Source organism: Populus euphratica, unplaced genomic scaffold (genome assembly GCF_000495115.2).
Source record: "Populus euphratica unplaced genomic scaffold, PopEup_1.0 scaffold160.1, whole genome shotgun sequence".
Classification (NCBI taxonomy): domain Eukaryota; kingdom Viridiplantae; phylum Streptophyta; class Magnoliopsida; order Malpighiales; family Salicaceae; genus Populus; species Populus euphratica.
Window position 1 is genome coordinate 352,849 of NW_011500045.1, and position 23,216 is coordinate 376,064.

The window sequence follows — 23,216 nt, forward strand, 5'->3', positions numbered from 1 at the left end:
AGAGATTATGGGGCCATCAAAACATCATTAGATTAAATTAAATTTTTTATTATTTTAAAATATTAATATTAAAAATAAATTTTAAAAAATAAAATAAAAATCATTTTAATATATTTTGAAAGAAAAAAATACTGTAAAACATAATCTATACCACTTTCCTAAGCAATCCGTACATCCTCGTATTTGTTTTACAATTTGCCGAGAAAAGACAAAGCAAGAAAGGAAACGGCAAGTAGTACAGTGACTAGTGTTATTTTATTGATCGGTAGAAAAGTAATTTTGCAGAGTTACTGACTTTTCTAAACGACATGTCGGCTAGTGTCCATATATATAAATAAACGTGATGATTTATCTCGAGAAAGAACACGAGGCGAGGCAAGGCAAGGCTTGGCCTCTCTCTCTGGCTCTGTTTTTTGATTCGAGTAAAAAGAGAGAGGAGAGGAGAGGAGAGGAGAGGGAGACGTATGCCTTAAATATTGCAGGTTGATTGATTAATGTTGTGGTTCATCAGATTCAGATTGTGTATGGCTACTACTGAATCTGTTTAAAGGAAACAAAGACAATTCAGTAAGTTTTATAGTTTTATTTATCGAACTTTGTGTTTTGCTTTTCTGTGATTACACTTTCATGAATTGGTTGTTTCTATATTAGTTTGGTTGGTTGGTTGGAGTGATGGGTAGAAGGAAGCAAGCCCGTCCTCACCGCTCGGGTGGGTTAATTATACAAAACAATGCTCCTGCTTCTGCTTCTGCTGAATTGGAGAATCAGAGGAAAGCATCATCCAGTGATGCTCAGCCAACAGAGTTAGTTGGTATTGATGAACAGCCTTATTTTGTCGAAGTTGAACGGAATAGTTGGGCTTCGAATCACCACCGTGATGCTTCTGAACTTGTTTTACATGGTTTGAATTTAGGACAAGAGTATTCTAGTTTTCGAATAACTGATGGTTTTTATCACGACTCTAAGTATTCTTTGAGGTTTCGCGTGTCCAATGTCAAGCATTCTGTTCTTTCTCGCATTAAGTTAGGACATTGGCCTGTGTTTTCTTCTAGTGATATATCTTTGGAATTGATTGAGAAATCCATGGTGGAGGAGGATAGGGAGGTGGAATCGGTGATTTTCTCAGGGAGTTTTGATGGACCTGATGAGGGTATTACTGGTCTTGTTCACTTGACAAATATGAAGTTTTTGACTTTGAGGCCAGTTCTGGGGGTTGATTTCTCAGAGAAGATGACGCCCCTGAGGATGAGGGTTGAAATACTTGAGAAAGCTTTTGATGCTTGTGAATCACTTCTTGAAAGTACCAGACAAATATGGAAGAAGAGCATGATGAATGTTATGGCTTGGTTACGTCCAGAAGTGATGACTTCAGAGGCTAGATATGGACATGCTAAGTCAACAGAAATGGAAGTCAACATGGCTGCAGAGATAGGAGATGATACTTCCAGCTCTGGGAAACGTGCCCAGTTTGATGTTGCTGGGTTATATGAAGCCATTAAGCCGTCAAAGTGAGTGCCTGTTCTTTCCATAGAGCGTAATGATTCATGATGTATTGCACATTCCGGACTTGAATCACTTATGCATCTTTTTGTGCAGATCGGATCCTATGCTTGAAGATGACCTGCCTGACTTGCTCCCCACTTTGAGACCATATCAGCGTCGTGCTGCTCACTGGATGGTACAGCAAGAGAAAGGAGAAAGTTCGAGTGTAAAGGAAAGAAGCCAGTTCTTTTCTCCTTTATGTATGCCTGTGGATTTTCTCGACACATGTTCAAAAATGTTCTATAATCCTTTCAGGTATGATGTTTTTAAATCAGCATGGGTAGTGAAGGGGACAAAATTGCAGAGGCCTACCCCCTTTGTGTTTGTGTTGTGTCTCTGTTTGTATGTCACTCGCTTAATCTCTGACTTTTATTATAAATTGTCTACAGCGGCAATGTTTCGTTCCATCCTGAGTTTCCTCCACCTTATGTCCCTGGCGGAATTCTTGCTGGTAAGTCCATTGCTATAACTTTACCTACATATGTCAAATTTTTTATAATACGCTTATGGTCTTTTTTTCCCTACATTTTATTCTGAGTCTAGTCAACTTCTTGTTAAATTGATCCTTCCTGCATGAGGACCATGAATGTTTTAAGGGTGCAGAATTACATGAGCTCCCTTTTCCCTAGTTTCGGACTCTTCTTGAAGTGGTTTTTCCAAAATAATAAAGTTTACACTGGCTTTCCTAGAGAGAGAAGTTTAGGAAAGAATATTCTAAAGAATGGTTTCTGCAAAGATTATGCTAAAGATTGGTTTCTGCTTGAGCATTTTCTTCCTAATTCTTGTTCAGGTGTAATTAACCCAAATATTACAATTGTTATTATTTGAAAATGTGACAACGATCCTTCTAGAAAAAAAACTTACAACAATATATTGTCAAGCTAAGACTTATGCTCAACATCATTAGAAGAAAAGGAAATGAAACAGATTTCTAAGAATTGTGTCAGCACTTGCATGATATGATGTTAGTCTATTGACTTTGATCATTTATTTCTACTGCAGATGAGATGGGTTTGGGGAAAACAGTTGAGTTGCTTGCTTGCATACTTGCTCATCGGAAGTCTATTTCTGATGATGATTCAGTTGTTGCTCCCATGTGGCAAAATACTGGGAATCAAAAGATTAATCTTAAGAGATTGAAAAGGGAGCGAGTTGAGTGTGTTTGTGGAGCCGTGAGTGATAGCTATAAATATAGAGGACTTTGGGTACAGTGTGACATTTGTGATGCTTGGCAACATGCAGATTGTGTTGGTTATTCACCTAGAGGGAAAAAGAAGATGTCAGTGGATGATGTACAAAAGCACAGAAACAAGACTACAATAAGCTATGTTGAGAGGGATGGGGAGCATGTTTGCCAGATGTGCTCTGAACTCATAGAAGTGGCTGACACTCCCATAGCTACTGGTGCCACTCTTATAGTCTGTCCAGCTCCTATATTGCCTCAATGGCATTCTGAAATCACACGATATAACTTCTTACTATGTTCTTTTTGTGCACTTTGCAAATTTCAGCATTCCTTCATGTTTTATTGCACTGACTGCCAAATTCTTAGCTTATCATATATATGGATGTGAGCTTTTCTTCTTCATTTTTCATTCATTATTTCTCCATAATTTCTTTGGGCTGAGGAAGAAATAGAAATATCAGGCTTTACTAATCACAATGACAATGCAAGCGATCATTTTTCAACATGAAGGGGTGTGCTGACTTTTTGGCACTCTTGAGCTTGTGACATGATTTTTCCTTGCTATTAGCTATATGTTAATGACATTTCAATCTTGAACCAAGTGCCACATTACTCCCAGGTCCCATGAGAAAATAGAACTTGAATATCTATTAGCTACAGATTTACTGAGACATGTAAATCCAGTGCTGGTCATGAGCTGTAGTTACGAGCTTTTTTAAATTTTAAACAAAAGATTTAACTCTGTCCTTATGGTAGTCTAACCTCTGTGTGTGTTTTTGCTTTCAAGTACATAAGTGCACATTTAAGTCAGATTAGTAGACAAGCGTTACTTATTTATGTCTGGATTCACAAACTGGTGTATTAACATCTGATTCAAGATTGGAATCTAAATTGATAGCTACGGGCTGCGTGTTCTGTATTTTATAAACTGTTCACTTCTTTTAGGTGAAGACTCAAGAATCTGTTACCTACTGCATATGGAGTGAATATTTGATGGGGAAAATTTCATTTTCATTTGGAAATTTATTGAATTGTGGTCATGTGCATTTTTTTCTGATGCAGCAAGATTGTAGGACTGACTGGGTAATTGTTATCTTTTTTTAGGCATACACGTCCAGGTTCCTTAAAAACGTATGTGTATGAAGGCGTACGAGATGCATCTCTTTCAAATACATTTGTAGTAGATATTGGTCAACTTGTCAATGCTGACATTGTATGGACAACATATGATGTGCTTAAAGAGGACCTCTCGCATGACTCTGATAGGCACGAAGGCGATAGGCACATCTTGAGATTCCAGAAGAGGTTCTTACAAACTCTATAGTTGTTGTTTTTTGATAAAGTGACCTTCTTTTTCTCAATGTTTGCTGCTTGTGTTTTAGAATGGGTTGAATTTGCACAATTGTTTTAGAGATTAGATTATATCTTTCTACAAAATTTTTATTTGTAGCTTGCAGTTGTGGTTGAAGTTTTGTTGTTAAACATGTCTTACAAATGGTATTTTGCATTAGGGGTGTTCATTTTCGGTTTGGTTCGGTTTTTATCAAAAAAAGTAACCAAACTGAAAAAAAACGGAAACCGAACCGAAACCGGGTCAAACCGACCGGTTTCGGTTTGGTTCGGTTTTTAAAGGGAAAAACCGGTTCAAATCGGTTTGACTTGGTTTTTTCGGTTTTTCTCGGTTTTGGCTCGGTTTTTGGTTTTTTCGGTTTTTCTTGGTTTTGGCTCGGTTTTTCTCGGTTTTGGTTCAGTTTTGTTCCGTTTTTTTTGGTTTCGGTTCGGTTTGGTTTTTTCGGTTTTTTGGTTATAAACCCGAAACCGAACCGAACCGGCTGGGTTTTTTTTAATTTTTATCGGTTTAATCGGTTTTTCGGTTTTTTTGATCACCCCTATTTTGCATCGATGTCTGCCATGGTATTGCCAGATTCAATTCGTTTTTTAATAGTCTATTGAAGTTTTAAAGATTTGAACTTTCTTTAAGGCTTTTGGTGTGTTCAGGATTATGGTAATGATGGTGGTTCAAAGTGCTTTTCGCTTAGAAATGCATCAAAATGAAGTTTTTTATTTTTTAAAAGTTATTTTTGATATTAGCATATCAAAACGATCTGAAATCATATATATATATATATATATTATTTTAAGCAAATGTTTTTTTCAAAATTTGAGAGAATACGGTTTGCGCAAATTTGTTTTTCAAAATTTGAGAGAATACGGTTTGCACGACGTTCTCAAACACACTCTTCATTTCGAGGGGGGTGGGGTTGTGCTCTTGGTAGGTAAGAGCTATGCTCTCTGGACCGAGTATATGAGTATGACTACTTGCCATATTGTTGTAGGTACCCTGTTACCCCAACTATTCTAACAAGAATATTTTGGTGGAGGGTTTGCTTGGATGAGGCTCAAATGGTGGAGAGTAATGCTGCAGCTGCCACTGAAATGGCTCTTCGATTGTCAACTAAATATCGTTGGTGTATTACTGGGACTCCTATACAACGTAAACTTGATGACTTATATGGACTTCTAAGATTCTTGAAAGCAAGTCCCTTCAATGTTTCTAGGTGGTGGATTGATGTTATAAGGGATCCATATGAGGTATGAGATTCTTGAAAATCAAGTGCTTGCTAGTGACTTTAAGGTTGTGAGTATTAAGACGTGCCCTTTTTTGCATTATTTAACATCTAAGAAAACATACGGATGAGAAATCAAACATTTCTTTCTCAAAGTCTCATCCCCATTTTACTACTTGCTGTTGATTCTTTAACTCCATGAGCTTCTTTGATTGTAGTCCTTGAGTTGTTGTATCAAGTCTACTTTGAGTTGCAGATATCTTTGTTTTGAGTGATCTTCTTAAGTTTGCATCTTCATATTTACAGAGGAGAGATGCAGATGCTATGGAATTTACACATAAATTCTTCAAACAAATCATGTGGCGCTCCTCTAAAATACATGTTGCTGATGAGTTGCAACTACCACCACAGGAAGAGTGTGTCTCTTGGCTTACCTTTTCAGCAATTGAAAAACACTTTTACCAGATGCAACATGAAACCTGTGTGAGTTATGCTCGAGAAGTTATTGGAAGTTTTAAAGATGATGTTGTCAAAAGAAAGGTCCCAGGTTGTTAATGGTCATCCTGCATCTTCATCTTGAAATCACTTAGAAGCACATAGTATTAATAATATCATATCTATAATATCTTAATGCTTATTTCATCCAGGTTTTGTATCAACTGATGCCTCAAGAGATCCTTTGATCACCCATGCAGAAGCTGCGAAGCTACTCAACTCGCTCTTGAAGCTTCGCCAAGCTTGCTGCCACCCGCAAGTAGGAAGTTCTGGGCTTCGCTCCCTGCAACAATCCCCCATGACCATGGAGGAAATATTGATGGTGGTTTAAATACTAAAAAGAGTTCATCAAATTTCCAACAATTTTTAGTGGTTGTTTTTTTTCCTTCATTTTTTTTATTCATAGAGACCTTCTATAGGTTCTTGTAGGTAAGATGAAGATAGAGGGGGAGGAAGCTTTGAGGAAGTTAGTTGTTGCTTTAAATGCCCTTGCGGGGATAGCAATACTTGAGCAAAACTTTCCTCAAGCAGTATCAGTGTACAAAGAAGCGCTGGCGCTATCTCAAGAACACAGTGAAGATTTCCGCCTAGATCCTTTATTGAATATTCACATCCATCACAACCTTGCTGATATACTTGCATTGGTTGTGGACCACTCAACAGAAGTCCCATCTAATGGACAACAGTTGCATGGAAACTCTGAAAAGGCTTCCAAGATAAACAAATCTGAAACATGTGATTTAAATGATGCAAAGAAACAAAAAGTCAGTGGTGAAGATTCAGATTTCACCATTGATGCTGGGAATTCACTGGACCTATCAGAAAACTGCTCAGTTGGTAATAAAAAAGGCAACAATAATCATGACATGTCATCTACATCCTTCAGTACTCAATATTTGAGAACAGCGTGTGAGAACTTCAAACAGAAATACTTGTCTGTGTTTAGTTCAAAACTTTCTGCAGCTCAGCTAGACTTTAACAAATCATACACACAGGTATGTTTCCTCCATATTGGAACATGTAAACTTTCTCATAATGCAATGTTATGTCATAAATAGAGCCGTGTTTAATTAAATTATCAGTATATCTGGATGTGGTTATTTCATTGAATGTAGAGTTGACAACAAGACACATTTATATCTCACGACTACATATATTTGATCTAGAAATCCTTTTCTTTATTGAATAATCAGATAAACTATATAGATGTGTATAAAAATTAGCTCATGCAACACTAAACCTCCATGATTGGCCTCATGCTGGATTATATTGCAGCCAATCCAAATCTGCATTATTAGCCAAAGTGAAGGGAACTTTATTTGTTTCAGTATAGATATATACAACTTCAGGAACCTCACCCCACTCACAAATTTCATTAGCAGAAACCTATGCTCATTGGACTTCATCAAGATGTAGATGTTCTCTGCGTTTTTGGTCAGTAGGAATTGTTTTCTACCAGTTCTCACATTCTCTGCCCACAAACACTACTCTGATTCGAGCTGGTTTCTACACAAATTAGACACTGATATAGGAGAAGCAAATCTTTAACAGCCTGCTTTTATGATCCCTTAAAGAATCCCACCTCAAACCCATTCCCCTTCAAAGAGAATAATAGGAATTCCCTTTCATGATGGTATTTCATGATTCAGTGTTTAGGATTCTAACTCAAACCCATGCTGTTTGCCATTGTCTATCAGGTTTTCTTGCATGCTCGTATTTTCTCATACAAAAATAGGCCCTAATCTGTTATTTTCTGATAGTTGAACCCTCTGTCATCTATTTGGGCGAGTGGGGTATTACTTAGTCATTTGAACCAGACTTTTCGCTGCTTTTCAGTATGTTCTAGTGTGCTATGTCAAAGGTGAGTATAACATTGTTACGGTTGATGACCACAACTTCATTACTGTTTTCATTTAAAAAATCTAAAAAAAAGATGGCACCTTTATTTCATAGGAATTGATTATCATATTCTAAGGGGTGGCATAACTAGAAATTGTCTATATTTTCTGTGTTTCTTATTTTTTTTCAGTCTTTCAGTCTTAAGCAAGATTATAATTCTTCTGAAGGTTTGTAATGCATTTGGTGAGAGAAAAAATCAATATACAGTTTGGTGGTTGGATGCTCTCAATCATGCAGAACAGAACAAGGATTCCACAGGTGAGCTGATAAGAAAGATTGAAGAGGCTGTCTCAGGAAGTCTAAACAATTCGAGATCATCAAGAATTGCATCACGGTTAGTGATTGTCTAAAATATGCGCAATGAATAAATATATCATTCTATTTCAACTTCTTTGATCATAATGTGTAATTGCTTTGTATTTTTGCCAACTTATACTCCCCATTGAATTTCAAAGCTAAGTTAGAAAACCTTTGACTGGTATGCAGTCTTGGTCTGGATATCAATTCTAATTATGGTAGTTTACTAATACTGATCTCACTTCAGTTTACGAAGCATTACTGGTCTAAAGTACCACATCCAAACTCATTTAGATCAACTGGAAGCTTCTAGACAAACGTTACTTGATCGAATTTTGGAAATTGATCTAACAATGGCGATCCCAAAGGAAGAGGATATTGAACGTGTGAGACATTGTCGAATATGCCAAGCTATTGATGATGGTCCCACATGTGTTCATTGTGAATTGGAGGAATCATTTCAGGTATGTTACTAAACTGCGTGTTTACTTAGATGTTTGACTATTTAGTATGTTGAAGAAGGGGGGAGAGGGGATTCACTGTGATCACATTTTTATATTTGTTTGTCAGGAATATGAGGCAAGGTTATTTCGTCTTAACAAATTACATGGAGGCATTATTACATCTGCTGAAGAGGCAGTGAATCTGCAAAAAAGGAACTCAGAGAGAAATCGTTACTACTGGAATTTAGACCGCCAAAAGAAAAATTTACTGCCATCTAGTGATTTTAATGAAGAATTGAAGAAAAGAAAGACTGGAGAAACGGTGATGGTAAGTTTCCTTACCTCAATAGGTCAAACTAAACCATCTTTCATCTACCAGATGTTTAATTCTAGAGATTCTTCATGGCCATCTGTCAATGGACATGGTTGTCAGACTGAATGGCTGTTCTTATGTGAAGTAGCCTATGAATCTTACTCCAGCATATATGGCTGTATATTTTTTAAGACTCTTATCACTTGATTGGAGCTTGCAAAGCACAAGACAACAGATAGGCAGCTCATCTCATTTTAGCAATGCCAAATTTTAATCACCAGTGGTGGTGAGCTAGGTTGTTTTTAGACGCCCCTCTTTATAATCCTTGGGGCACAGCACATGCAGGGAGGGGCAGTAGCTTAAGAATTAAACTTACTGGATACTGAGTGAAACTCTGTCCTAAGTATTGTAAAAGTCATCAAATATTTGTTTTTGTCATCTATCAGGTCACTTTCATGATGCCTAATCAGTCCCTCATAATTGTTAAAATGAGGAATGGGCAGTGTAATCCAGCAACTGATCTTTGTTGCCAGTCTGTCTTTATTACAACGTCCAATCCAGAGCTTTAAGTTGATGGATGGAAAGGATATTCTAGTACATTCCACGCACCTAATTACATTTACTAAAACTGATGCTCACAAATGGGCTGCAGAATCATGTCATATATAGTGGACATATGGGTTCAATAGATTGCGCTACTTCTATTTCAACACAATTAGATTTTACACATATGGGGCAACTGATAATCTTAGTTTTTGGTGCAAGCACTTCAGGAATTAGAATTGTCAAATTCTATTGCTGGAAAATCACGTGATGCGGAAACAAGAACAAATAATTACTATATATTCCCTTGTTGTTGATAGGTTTCAAAATCGCCATCTGAATTGGAGGTTATTCTTGGAGTTATAAAGAGCTATTGCAAGGCCCAGCTAGAAAATGAAGCTGTGTCTGCTGCCAGCCTGCAGATACACATTCTGGAGGTATGCTTGATTGATTTTTCTTTTCTTTTTTCTTTTTCTTTTTGTTGTGGCTTCTACACTAGGACTGTATTGAATAAACAAATCATTATTAATATTGAATGCAAGCATTTTAAAACTGGCATTCTTTCTATTTCATCTAGGGAATGAGGAAGGAGTATGGACATGCAAGGTCCTTGGCAGTTGCTCAAGCTCAACTTCTTCGTGCTCATGATGAACTTAAGATGGCAACAGCACGTTTGCACTTAAGAGAAAATGAGAACGATATGTCTATGGATGCTTTGGGTGAAGGTGAATTAGAGTCTGCTAGCGTGCTACACTCTAATGAAAAGTTCATGTCCTTGAACTTGCTGTCTCATGCAAAGGGGAAACTTCGTTATCTGAAGGTACCAGCATAGCGTTGTAAATTTTTATATTTAAAGTAATTGACATATGGTATTATTTGGTTCTTTCTTTGATACTTTAAGGTGCTTTAATGCTATTCTCCTTCTCGTTTGACTTTCTATGAATTCATCTTTCTAAAAGAGGTTATTATTGTATGCCAATGTTGTGAATTGTTTTATAAGCCTAAGCCATTAAAGTTAGTCCTATTCCTATGGAAAAACTAAAAGTGAAGCATTTTAGTTGGATTAGTGATATTAATGGGAATGAGATTTTCCATTAATATGTTTTACCTACTACCACTACTACTACTCTCCACACACATGCACAACATAAACACTACATCAATATCAATGTGAGTATTTTTCCCCTTTGTTTTTCCCTCTCAAAAATGGTGAGACAAAACTCATACTCCAAGATTGTTATTTGCCTTTGTGTTAACTATATGTCATTATTCACCACCAGAAAAGAGAGATGGTATTTTTAAGAGGAGTTGATACCCTTCCTTCAATGTCTTGGATTTTGATTAGAACTTTTTTTTTCCCCTCTAAATTATGTTTCTATGTTGGAAGGGATGTAGTTGCACAAATAGGTTGATGTTTTTGTGTGCAGATTTTTTTTTAACCTTTTCTCTCTCAAATTAAATTGATAGAATTTGTCTCCTTTATTGCCTTTTATTTTTAAGTGATTTTTTGTAGGTAAAATCTTTCGATGAAGTTTGCTTGAATTTTCATGACCACAAGTCTCTGTCTCTACTTTCATTTGCAAATCCATCATTTCTTATCTCCCATGAAACTTACAAAATAACGAATAAAAAATATATCATGTTTATTTGTGGAATATTTTTTTGTTTTCTGAAAAAAAATTTGTTTATTGTTAAAAAACCATCTCAACCTGAAACCTTAAGTTGTTATGTGAGGTTTCAAGATATGATTTAATATTATTCTCTAACATTTCCCCTCAAGTAAAAGCCCTTTGGGCTTAAAATTTGCACAAATCTACATTACCTTGTGCTTAATTTTTAACAAATAAATAGGGATGATGAGACTCAAACTTGCAACTGATTGTTCATCAAGGCTCTAATACCATATCAAAAAACCATCTCAACTCAAAAACTTTATTTAACAAATATTATTCTCTAACATTTACTAATTCAAAATAAAAACTATTTTCTTGAAAACACTCTTTTGTAGTTTTTTAGAGAACTGAAAAACACAAAAAAGTTGTTTTTCCAAATGCTCCTTTGGAACTTGTTTGGTTTGCTGATTTTTGTGTCTATTCTTGTACTGTTTCTAATGTAAGCCAAATAAGACTTTCTAATTTTGGAACATGTTTCCTTAATTTTCCATAGAGAAATGTAGTTAGGATAAATGCAAAAAACTAGATATGGGAACCATAAAACTATTTTCTAAAAGTAAACGTGAAAACATGACCTTAGCTTCTGAAGTCTTTGTCCACATCTTTTAATTATTCAACATTCATATATAGCCTTATTGGTGATTCTTTTCAAAAATGGCTGTGATCTGGCTTTCGGTTGAAGCACCATGAACTATCAATTATGTCATACTGATATAAAACAAAAACAAAGTCTAAAAGCATTTCCTAAGGCAATGATTTGGTTCTAATTTCTCTTATTTTTCTTTAGAAATATTTTTTAGTTTTCTCATTTTGAGAAAGAAAAGAGTTTGAAGATAAAGAAATGCTGGTTACTGCCTTACTCTTTGCCTTTTGTTTGTTAGCCTTTTGTAAGCGATACTTTTAAATTGTTCAGCTAATTTAGTGCACTCCTCATCATATTGTAAGTGTTGACACCTTTGGTTTTTTAGCCAGCATAATTGTTAATAAACCTTGGCTGGGTGACATTTGTCACTCAATTCCTTTTCTGTTACTGTATGTATAGAATAAAATATTTCTTCTTCATCATTGATCTTACTATCTGATTTATTTTCAGGGTTTGGTACAATCAAAACAGAAACCAACATCTGAAAGTTCAAATAATTCCTCGTTAACTGAAGAAATGGCTGCCATGCCAATGACAACAGAGAAGATAAGTGAATATTTGCCAAAAGATGATGATGAAGCATGCCCTATCTGTCAAGAGAAGCTAAACAATCAAAAGATGGTTTTCCCATGCGGGCACGTCACTTGCTGTAAATGTGAGTTTTACCTGTTTTCCATTTCATGATTCTTCAACTTCCTAAAATCCATTCATGATATAATTATGGTGTTAGAACAACAAACATTCAGTTTACCAATTTTAGAACTGTCTCTCTCGTGTGAATTTTCAACAAACGTTGATAAAAAGAAGCAAATGATCCAATAGGCGCCCCAAACAGAACAAACCAAACAATCCTACATATGGAGTCTGGATCCAGCTAAAACTGGGCATCCGACCTTCTAAGCCAGTAATAGTAGGCGCAAAAGCCAATGCATGATAAGAAACCATCTTATAAAAGAATACTTTTTCTCCTAATTGTCACACAACATATTGATAATCCTGCATCATATATCTGCATTTTGTCACTTAAAAGTTAGGAGAGACCATGACAATTTTTCTACCTTGATATGATGGGTCAACTGCATTCACAGTTGATGAATACTTTTTCCTAGCATCCTTGATCCACCAGTTCCTCAGACTTATCTCTTTCATGTGTGTGTGAACGCAATGCACATGATTGCTTACACCAGTTTCTCAAACTTCTCTCTTTCAAGTGTGTGAGCATGATGCACATGATTGCTTGCATGCATGTACTCAGACATGCATGCTTGCTTGTCTCTTAGATGTCCTCAACCATCATAAGTACATTGGAGTTGACTTTGTTACCTGTTGATTCCTCTCATATGAAATATTTCACCCTGGTTAAGCACCATTTCATGCTTTTTTCTTGCAGGTTTCTTTGCAATGACTGAGCGCAAAATGCATGATAACAGGTTCCAACGGAAATGGGTAATGTGCCCAACATGTCGGCAGCATACTGATTTTGGGAATATTGCGTATGCCGATGATAGACAGGACAAATCTTGTAGTTCTTCCATGCTGGATGCAATTCAAGGCTGTGAAAAAACTGAAGTGTCTTTGGCTGTTCAAGGTTCATATGGAACAAAGGTTTACTTGCTAATTAATGCCTTGAGCAAATTTAAATTCAAATTTATAGTCTTGCAACATGCACATAGTGCACTCAAGACAGCATGTTAGTATTGCATTTCTGTTCTCCTTTTCCCAGAGCATAAACCTTGTTTACTTCTTTTTTGGCACCATAAAGGTTGAAGCAGTCACTAGAAGAATCTTGTGGATAAAGTCTTCAGATCCTAAAGCAAAGGTTCTGGTATTTTCAAGTTGGAATGATGTCCTTGATGTGTTAGAGCATGCTTTCAATGCTAATGAAATCACCTATATCCGGATGAAAGGAGGAAGGTAGATAAATCTCTTGATCATCTTATGTATGTTTTTTTATAGTTCAACCGATCTTCATGAACCTTGATGGGCCAAAAGAAAAGGGCTATGCCATCCAGGAGAATTCTCATTTTGCTTTTCAGGTTTGCCATAAGATTGTTGCTAAATTCCTCTTAATTTGGTAACTCAAACAAAATTATCAAGAAACCACATCATCCAATAAAAGTGGTTCCTTCTGTTTTCAGCATTCTTATACGAGCAAAGTGCACAAATTAGGTTGATGAATACTAATGATATCACGAACAAAATAAAAGGATATTGGGGATGAAAAATTACTGCCTTGCATAATTTGTGCAAATATTGAAATCTTGTAATTTAACCTTGGGGAGGGAAGAGAGAGATCCAATTATAGTAGATCAACACTTGGTGTTCTGTAAAAATTGGTATTATGCGAAGTTTAAAAGTTTGAATGCATGCATACCTCTTTGTTTCCCAGTGCCAAAAATACTGTTAGAAGTGCGTTTGAGGTATTTTAATGTTGATCGAGCTATTTGTAGACTTCAACTTATTTTTTATCATGTCTTTTGGTTGTGACTTCATAAATGCAGGAAATCACATGTTGCCATCAGTGAATTCAGAGAGCAGAATAGCAGTCCCAAAAGAACTCATAGGCAACAACAAGAAACAAAATCTGTTCAAGTGTTGCTGCTCTTAATCCAGCATGGAGCCAATGGACTCAATCTCTTAGAAGCACAGCATGTTGTTCTTGTGGAGCCACTGCTCAATCCAGCAGCTGAGGCTCAAGCAGTCAGCCGGGTGCACCGAATTGGGCAGGAAAAGAGGACATTAGTCCATCGATTTATAGTATGCTCCGTTTCCCTTTTTTTTTTTGTTAAACTAATTTTGGATGCTATACACTTGTGTTTTTCTCTCTTTTGAACATTGTATATAGTAGACATGCATTTGAGATACATAACCTCACCACACTGAAGATAGCATGGGGTATTTTGGAACTATTTGTTTGAGTTCCTTTTTAAAATAGTTTACATTTCTATTTAGCTCTCCATTTATCCATGCAATTTCTATATGTAATTAGATTAGACTTCTAATAATCCTTATCATGTCAACCATCCGATTGTTGCTCGAATGGAGCCTTTTATATTTGTTTCAGAATTTAAATGCACACTCCCTTCTCTAGTGATTATATTAGGATTTGATGCTATGAAAAGGAGCATGCAGGAACTCTTTAAGAACTAGCGTGAGGGTTTTCTATTAACAATTCTTCAATCTCATTCCTTCTTGTGAATTTGTGCACGTGTGTAATTCTTCAATCTCATGCTTTCTAGTTTGCTTGTTGTCCGAAACTTTGAAAATTCATGTCATCTGTTAAAATTTCTGCTTTATAGTGTCTCTATGTGTTCTAACAAAATTTCTCCCTTTTCTTCTATGATCTTATTAGGTTAAAGACACCGTGGAAGAGAGCATATATAAACTGAACAGAAGTAGAAGCACCAGTTCATTCATAAGTGGGAACACGAAGAATCAGGATCAGCCTGTGTTAACCCTTAAGGATGTTGAGTCCCTATTCGCAACAGTGCCGTCCATTGTACCAGAAAGTGATGGAAAGCCAACTGAAAACCTAAGACATCTGCCCCCGTCTGTGGCTGCTGCTCTAGCAGCTGAGAGGAGACTGAAGGAAAATATAGCAGGAATTTCCGTGTGATAATCATTCTTTTCTTTGAACACCAAACCTCAGAATGGAATCGCAGTTAAGCAATCTTCTGGCTATGTGTCATCACTTCCAACAGGCAGCTGTTGTTTCATCTCCATAGGGGAGAGCGTCTCCCCGGTCCGTCATAGGTTGCATGGTCGTGTATGATTTTTTTTATTGGTGTATATATGAAGAATGCCTTTTTTTAGCCCTCTGTCAGTTACAGAGAGTAATTTAACGAGGAATTCGTTGTAGATTAGCTCATTTAGCCATTATGTATACTCGCTGCGTAGGTTAAACAGAAATGACAGGACAAAGCTAAGAAAAGCTAGGTCCTCTTCTCCTTAGTCTCCAATGGCAGATATTAGACACTCCACTCAATCTTTGTACCATCTTTCTTTGTCTACTTTTGTTCAATTTGTACAGAGACACATCGCCATAATCTTCATTACAACTAGCTCTGTTTTGCAATCTCCCATTCCAATGTCTCTGCTGTCTAGACACTACCTTAAACCTAAACATAATTTTATTAGAACTAAAAAAAGAAAAAGAAAACACTGACCTAAAGATCTACTATCCCTCTATACTACTTCATGTATACATGTCATAGCCCGCATGAAGGAGTGTTGGGTATATCAGCTTAGAGCCAATACACGCTATATATCTTGAAAAGATTGAAATGATAAAATGATTGAGTTCTTCGCAACTCAATGAACAAATAGAACCAAAAATACAATAAGAGACTAAGTTATAATGTGATTAATTTATTAGGTCCATACATGATAATAATCTAACTAAGCAAACCAATAACACATAAATAAGATACTTGTTTGACTAGTTCCCAGGGTTGCTACGGGTACTAATCCATAGTCTCCTCCATTTCTTCTTCGAAGTTTGGCCCTCCATTATCTCTATTCAGTGGGAAGTTTGGTGAGTCTCTCACATACACTTTTCCATTATCTTTGGAGTAGAAAATATGGAAAGGGATGGCGAACTGGAAATTACAAAGCGATACACCCACAAGTGTGTCTCACGTCAATTACAATATCTTCCAGTGAATATAGTGGATTTGTGATCAAATTGCTAGGAAAAACTTTCGAGATTAAAGTTTCTTTCATAGAATTCTTTGCTATATTCTCTATGACCCCTCATGAGTACTTTCATAGCGATTAAATATCTTTGTTGTATACGCATGTAATTGCAATTGTTTAAGTAACATATACACATATATAATTGTAATTGTCTGAGTATGTATTGTGTGCACGTAATAATTATGTTTTTTTTTAATATCATATTCTTGTTAATATACATACATCCTTAACTAATTCATTGGCTTTAATAAAAATTATTAATATTAATGTATAAATTAGCTAGGGAATGCTTTTTCCCCTTTAAGAATTGTATCCAATGTTTTTTATTAGCATGTAAAAAAGAGTAACTCATCAATTATAGCTGTGAAGTGAAGACAAATAGGTAAATATAAAATAATAAAAAACAAATAGAATTAGAAAACTAAAGAACACATAGAAAACATGTTGGACAAACTGGAGAATGGTTTGTAATGTCCAAAAAAGTGAAATGTTGCAAGTATAGTATAAAAAATAATTATAAAATAAAAGAAACATGAACAAATGAAAAAATATAAATTAATTTGTAAAAAAGCAAGTATAAAATGAAAAAAAAAAATACAACAACAAAGTTGTTGATAAAAAAAGATCAAGTTTGAAAGTAACAGTGCACCTATAACTTGAGTAACTCAAGACAAAGTTGGTGCTTCAGCTTTATGCAACCAGAGATAGTTAAGTAGTAATTGGAATAACATGCCTACAACAAATGATAAAAAATAGAAAGTTACCAAGCAAATATGAACTTGAGAGATGAACAATAACAACAATAAAAACAACTATGCGATTATAAAAATCAAAAGCAAATAATTATGAAAAATATATTCATTCTACTACAAAAATAATAGTTATTGTAGTTGAAAGAAGCAAATGCAACAATAAAGAAAATGAGTGGAATTTGGTGTAATAAACAGAGGTGATACTAAATGAATAATTTTTTTTCTCAACAAAATCTCGCGAAACAAATCATATGCAATCCAATTGAAAATGATAATTCAGCCATCAATTACATGCAACTCAAATTAATTAAAGTCTTTATACATGTTTTGTTGAAAATAAAAATAGCCAACAATCATATGTAATTGAATTAAAAGGTCTTGATACGAGTAATGTATATTCGTGAAGATAAAACAGAACCCAATAAAACAATAATGGTTAAGCATAAAATTGTAAATCATTTTAGGCACAAATCATATGTACTGAAATTTAAAGTGATAATTTAATTGCTAATTATATATAATTTAATTTAAAGGTCAAGAAAACATAAAACAACATGTTAAAAATTCTTAATTTAACATGCAGCATCTTAAATGACCATGTCAAACCAATAAAAAAAATTTAATTCTCTATTTTCAAGCATAAAAGTAATAACCTTGATTGTCTGAGTTATTTCATTAGTTAACCTAGCAATTAACACCCAAATGGAAAAATCTTTATTATCATTTCTTATTCTTAAGCATCTTTCATTTCGAAATATATCTCTTTAAGTAACATCTAACATGAGTTCAATCATTTTGTTTTTTTAAACACACATCACTAAGCATGAGTTCAAAAAACATCTTTTTTAAAAAACATATATCATCAAGCATATATTTCCTAGCAAAGCAAAACAATAACCCAATCTTAAGCTATCATAAAAACAAAGAATAAGCATTAATTAATTCAATTTAAGCTCCTTCTATACTAACAAAAATATTTAAACAAATTTAGTAGAAAATAGCTTGAAACAAAGAACGAAACAACTAAGAACCAGAACATTACTGAATAAAAAAATTTATTAGTAGAAAATAAATAAATAAATAATCCCTATGATTTTAAATCTATTTGTAATTTGATACTTTTTTTCATTTCACGGTCTTTTTTAATTTATTTTATTTCTTTATATCAAATAGTAAAAGGGAAAAAAAAGATAAAATGGAAAATTTAATGAGAAAAAAGAGAATATCTTCTGTAACAAAACAAATCAATCAAGCATAGTCAACATTGATCAAGTGATTAATTAATTAATTATTTTAAAGCCAGGGTGAGTATTTAATTCATTTTACAGAGGGATTGATTTATAATTTACTCTAAGAACAAATTGGGATCAACTAGGCTAAGAAAAAAAATATAAAAGACTCAATCTAAAATATAAAACAATAATTTAATTTTTATATAATAATTGATGAGTCACATAAAAATAAAAATATTTCTCTTTTTATTAGTTGAAAAAATGGCACAACCTATATGTATTAGCAGTATCAAGTTGTGTCCTAGGCAAACTTATTTTTTTATCGTTGTGTTTTGGGTTAATTGAATGATGAGATCCTCATTTTTTTTTTATATTGGAAATGAGCTTTTATTATAGAAATTAATAAATACAAGAGGAGAAAATATTTTGTATAAAAAAATACAATTAAATTTTAAAGAGAATGCATGTAAGTAGTTTATGTTTGAAACTAATAATATATTTATTTATTTAAATTTTATGCACTATCGCTAGCCTAGTTAATTAATTCCAACTTAATTAGAGAAGAGATGTAATAATCAATGGATTTTTTTTTTAAATTCCAATCATGTTTTCCTACCTATAAATACCTCTCCATGAAGAGCCTAATCCACCATAGCAAACCATATCCTATGTCTCTTGAAAAACACACCATGACGACGTCTTTACTAAACAAACCATTCTTCTCCTTCTTTCTCCACATCCTGTTTGTGCTCCTTCATATATTCAACTCTTCTTCCTTCTTTGCTGTAGCTGAACACACTCCCTCCACAACTTCACCATTTGGTTATAATACAGAAGCTGAGCCTCTTCTCGAGTGGAAAGCCAGTGTTGACAACCAAAGCCAATCTCTCCTTTCTTCTCGGGTCGGCATGAGCCCATGCATTAACTGGATTGGAATCACTTGTGACAAGTCTGGAAGCGTCACCGGTTTGAGCCTTGCAGACTTTGGCTTGAGAGGTACGCTTTATGATTTCAACTTCTCGGCCTTCCCTAATCTTTTTGTTCTTGACCTTCAGAACAATTCTCTTTTTGGAACCATTCCACATGAAATTGAAAAATTAAAAAAAATTATCTTTTCTTGATCTTTCTACGAACCAACTCTCTGGTCTCATCCCTTCTTCTATTGGAAACTTGACATGCTTATCTAAGCTCTATCCTGAGGATAACAAATTCTCCGGTCCTATTCCTAAGGAAATTGGATTGTTACAGTCTCTTAATCAACTTGCCCTATCAAGTAATGTTTTGACCGGTGAAATACCTTATTCTATTAGAAAATTAAAAAATTTATCTAACCTTGACCTTTTTGAGAACCAACTCTCTGGTCCCATCCCTTCTTCTATTGGAAACATGACCATGCTCATTGCTTTAGCACTAAGTCAAAATACTCTTAGTGGTTTGATGCCCTCTATTGGAAATTTAACAAACCTATTCTGTAGACCCCCGATTATAATTTTTCTAGGTATTTAAAAGATGATAAATTTAACAAATAGTAAAATGGGTTAAATTAAATTAAAGAAACCTCAATTAAGATAAAAAATAGTGAAATTAATGAAATGAAAGATGAATATAATACTAAATTATTCAAAAGAAAAACATTTGTGAGGACAAAATGAATACGTTAGATCAAGAAAGGTCAATATTTAAATAACAAAAGGTTGGGAGTTTATGTACAAATGATGAAAAGGGATGGGGATAAATGTGCAATTCACAAGATGTCAGGACTATAAATATCATTCTATTTTCTCTCTTGGAGGGACCGACAATAGTAAGAGAGAGTTTAGAGAGAGGCTGAAGAGAAGACATATTAATGGCAGAACATTTGACAGCTATAACTCCACCTTTTATCGTTGGATCAAAACAATATTTGGATATGTTGTTCTCATCCATGTCGTGTACATTGTCACCGGACGGATTTTTTACATCAGTCACCGTTTAAGAGATATCGAGGGAGGAACATATCTGGGAAAATACCATTCGATTAGGCTATAATTTAGATATGTTGTTCTTCCTAATTTTGTTTAGATTTTGAACGGTGGAGATCTGAAACAAACATTCGATATAGAAGTTGTGTATCTCACATAGTAGGTTTGCAAGTTTGAGGTCAATTTGGTTAAACCTATATTTCTGGAAATTTCACCATTTGAGGAAGTTAATATTTGGATATGTTATACATATGATAATGCATTATAACTTGACAGTATGGATTGTTTGGAATATTATTTGTTTGTTATTTATGGTTGATTAAAACTGTTGTCAAGGATTGTATTTAGATAAGAATGTTTTATTTTGATGTTAAAAGGGAAGATTGAAATAAATACGATAAATTGGTTCTTATAAAGATATTTTTTTGAGACTCTTAAACAATATATGATATGGTCTGGGGTTGAGATAAAGGAGAAAACGTTAAATTGTGGATGTTGTGTGTAAATGAAAAAGGTTGATGAATCTGGATAGATTCATCTCCTGACTTTTTGAGAGAATACGAGTAGGAGGATGAGAGAATTAGGATCAAGTTTCTTCATAGTAATTATAGTTTTGGATGTTAGCTAACTAGGAAAAATGGTCTTGCTCAATATGGAGCTGTAGAACCCCAACCATGGGTCATCAATCGAGATTTAGGTCCTGACAGACCTTGTAGGGTAGTGTTTGTTGATGAACAATTTTGATCATCTCAGAGGCAGAATTGGGTTCTCCTTTCTATAGAGAACTTGTAGCCTCGTGTGTTAGCTTTCTAATGAGACTAATCTCACTTGAAATGGAGTTCTACAACTCTAGATATAGTTAAAAATCTAATGAGTGTTTGGACAATAACAATTCAATGTGTGGACAGTTTAAAATGTCTAGACAATAACAGTTTAAAGTTATATAATAACAGTTGGACAATAACAGTTCAATATGTAGATAGTAAGAGTTTAATATGTGGACAATAACATTTCAATATACGAACAATACCAGTTTAATATGTGAACAATAACAATTCAAATGTCTAAACAATAAAAGTTCAAAGTTAGACAGTAACAATTCAATGTGTTGACAACAACAGTTCAAATATTTAGATAGTAACAGTTTAAAGTTAGACAGTAATAGTTGGACAATAATAATTCAATGTATGGACGGTAATAGTTCAATGTGTAGACAATAACAATTCAAATGTCTAGACAATAATAGTTTAAAGTTAGACAGTAATAGTTGGACAGTAACAGTTCAATGTGTGGACAGTAACAATTCAATGTGTAGACAATAACAGTAGACTTTCACATGAATACTATATAAAAGAATTGAGTCATATGAACACTTGCACATTGAGATACTAAATCTAAAAATATAAACGATATATGTATGCATGTTATTATGAGGAAATGAACATGCTTGGAAAGTAACATATGAGTAATAGATAAATATGGATTCTTTATAATATCAGCTTAAAAGAATGATAACTATGGTTGGATAAAGGACGACAACATTAATGAGTGTAATGAGAAAAATCTAGAGAAAGAAATGAATGATTAGCTTAATTAGCTTCAGCTAATGACATCCGAAGGGATGGCGGAGACAAATGAATGATTAGCTTTGGCTATGCATCCGAAGGGATGATAAGGAAAAACAATTGATTAGCTTTGACTAATGGCATCTGAATGGATAGACAGGAAAAATGCATGATTAGCTTTGGCTATGGATCTAAAGGGATGGCCGGGATAAATGCATGATTAACTTTGGCTATGCATTTAAAGGGATGACCCGAAAAAACAATTGATTAGCTTTGGCTAATGGCATCCGAATGGATGGTTGTGACAAAAGAATGATTAGCTTTGGCTATGCATTCGAAGGGATGACTAGGACAAATGAATGATTAGTTTTGGCTAATGGCATCCGAATGGACGACCAAGACAAACGATTGATTAGCTTTAGTTGATGGCATTCAAAGGGGATGGCTAGGGTGAGTGAATAGTTAACCTCGACAAATGATATCTTAAAAGAATGGTTGGATTTAAGATTATGGTTGATTGTAAGAATTGGTGCATATATATGTACTGCAAGTTGTGTATACCAAGAACATGAAAGAATTGCAAATGTCACGCTTCAAAGATGAGATAATATTAATGCTTCATTAAACTGCCAAATCATTTTCTTATTATTCTTATTATTATTAAGAAGTAATAGCATTCTTGTAAATGTTTGTACTGTAGTAGAGACGTCATACCAACAAGGTGCCTAGGAAATCCAATACGCGGGAACCTACTTTTGCAAGGAATCATGTAGTTGCATTCTAAATCATGATGTATTTTATACGAATCAATGTACTGAATGTATAACTATTATGAGATCCTTTAGATTAAATTTGTGATGACTATTTGAAGGATAGAATACAAACTCATGCCTATGCATGTATATTTTAAATGTGAACTTCTAATCATGCAAACATAATATTATGAATTTATGTAAGATTCACTTTTAAATGAAATGTTGATTGTTATTGATGTATGGATTGAGGGAACATGTTCATTGATTATCAATGTCATAACCTAATTCTAGGTTATTCTTTAAAAATTAATTTTTTTCAAAAATAAAAAATAAAAAATAAAAAATAAAAAATAAAATAAAAGTTGATAATGTGGAGAAAGCAGATAAAGGAGGGCTATAAAAATAGGAAAAAATCAAGTTGTAATGTTTTGAGGAAATTCAAGGCCTAATTGTACCTCATTATGCCAAAAAATAGTGAAAAATATAAATTCAAGGTCAAATTGAATGATTATTGAATACATTTGCATAAAAATTGAGTCCAATGACATAATTAAATTTTTAATAAGCCAATTTAATTTAATAATGGGCCAAATTAATTTTATTTTGGGCTTAATTGGTGAAAAATTAAGTTTGAGAGCCTAATTTTGGCTTAATT

The 23,216-nt window shown here is 34.2% G+C and overlaps 1 protein-coding gene and 1 long non-coding RNA gene across 2 annotated transcripts; both read left to right on the plus strand.

The window, feature by feature from the left end:
* The first annotated feature begins 360 nt into the window (after window positions 1–360).
* Window positions 361–15,560, plus strand: LOC105107433 (RING-finger, DEAD-like helicase, PHD and SNF2 domain-containing protein). Its single transcript, XM_011001358.1, has 20 exons — window positions 361–567; window positions 652–1,508; window positions 1,597–1,797; window positions 1,932–1,993; window positions 2,545–3,007; window positions 3,833–4,033; window positions 5,065–5,320; window positions 5,602–5,842; window positions 5,943–6,112; window positions 6,210–6,785; window positions 7,857–8,023; window positions 8,234–8,450; window positions 8,557–8,757; window positions 9,606–9,722; window positions 9,863–10,105; window positions 12,052–12,256; window positions 12,992–13,206; window positions 13,364–13,515; window positions 14,103–14,358; window positions 14,954–15,560. Exons 2-20 carry the CDS (start codon window positions 673–675, stop codon window positions 15,215–15,217), a joined length of 5,043 nt encoding a protein of 1,680 aa, XP_010999660.1. The 5' UTR covers window positions 361–567; window positions 652–672; the 3' UTR covers window positions 15,218–15,560.
* Window positions 15,561–18,892: 3,332 nt separating this feature from the next.
* LOC105107432 (uncharacterized) lies at window positions 18,893–22,744 on the plus strand. The gene is made up of 2 exons (XR_838878.1): window positions 18,893–19,276; window positions 22,507–22,744. It is a non-coding gene; the product is annotated as an uncharacterized LOC105107432 (long non-coding RNA).
* Window positions 22,745–23,216: the final 472 nt, after the last annotated feature.

Excerpts from the sequence above, each read along its gene's own strand:
- LOC105107433 (XM_011001358.1), top strand. The coding sequence starts at position 673 with ATGGGTAGAAGGAAGCAAGCCCGTCCTCACCGCTCGGGTGGGTTAATT. Across the intron at positions 8,451-8,556 it reads AATTGGAGGAATCATTTCAG|GAATATGAGGCAAGGTTATT; the intron begins GTATGTTACTAA and ends TTTGTTTGTCAG. Across the intron at positions 12,257-12,991 it reads GCACGTCACTTGCTGTAAAT|GTTTCTTTGCAATGACTGAG; the intron begins GTGAGTTTTACC and ends TTTTTCTTGCAG.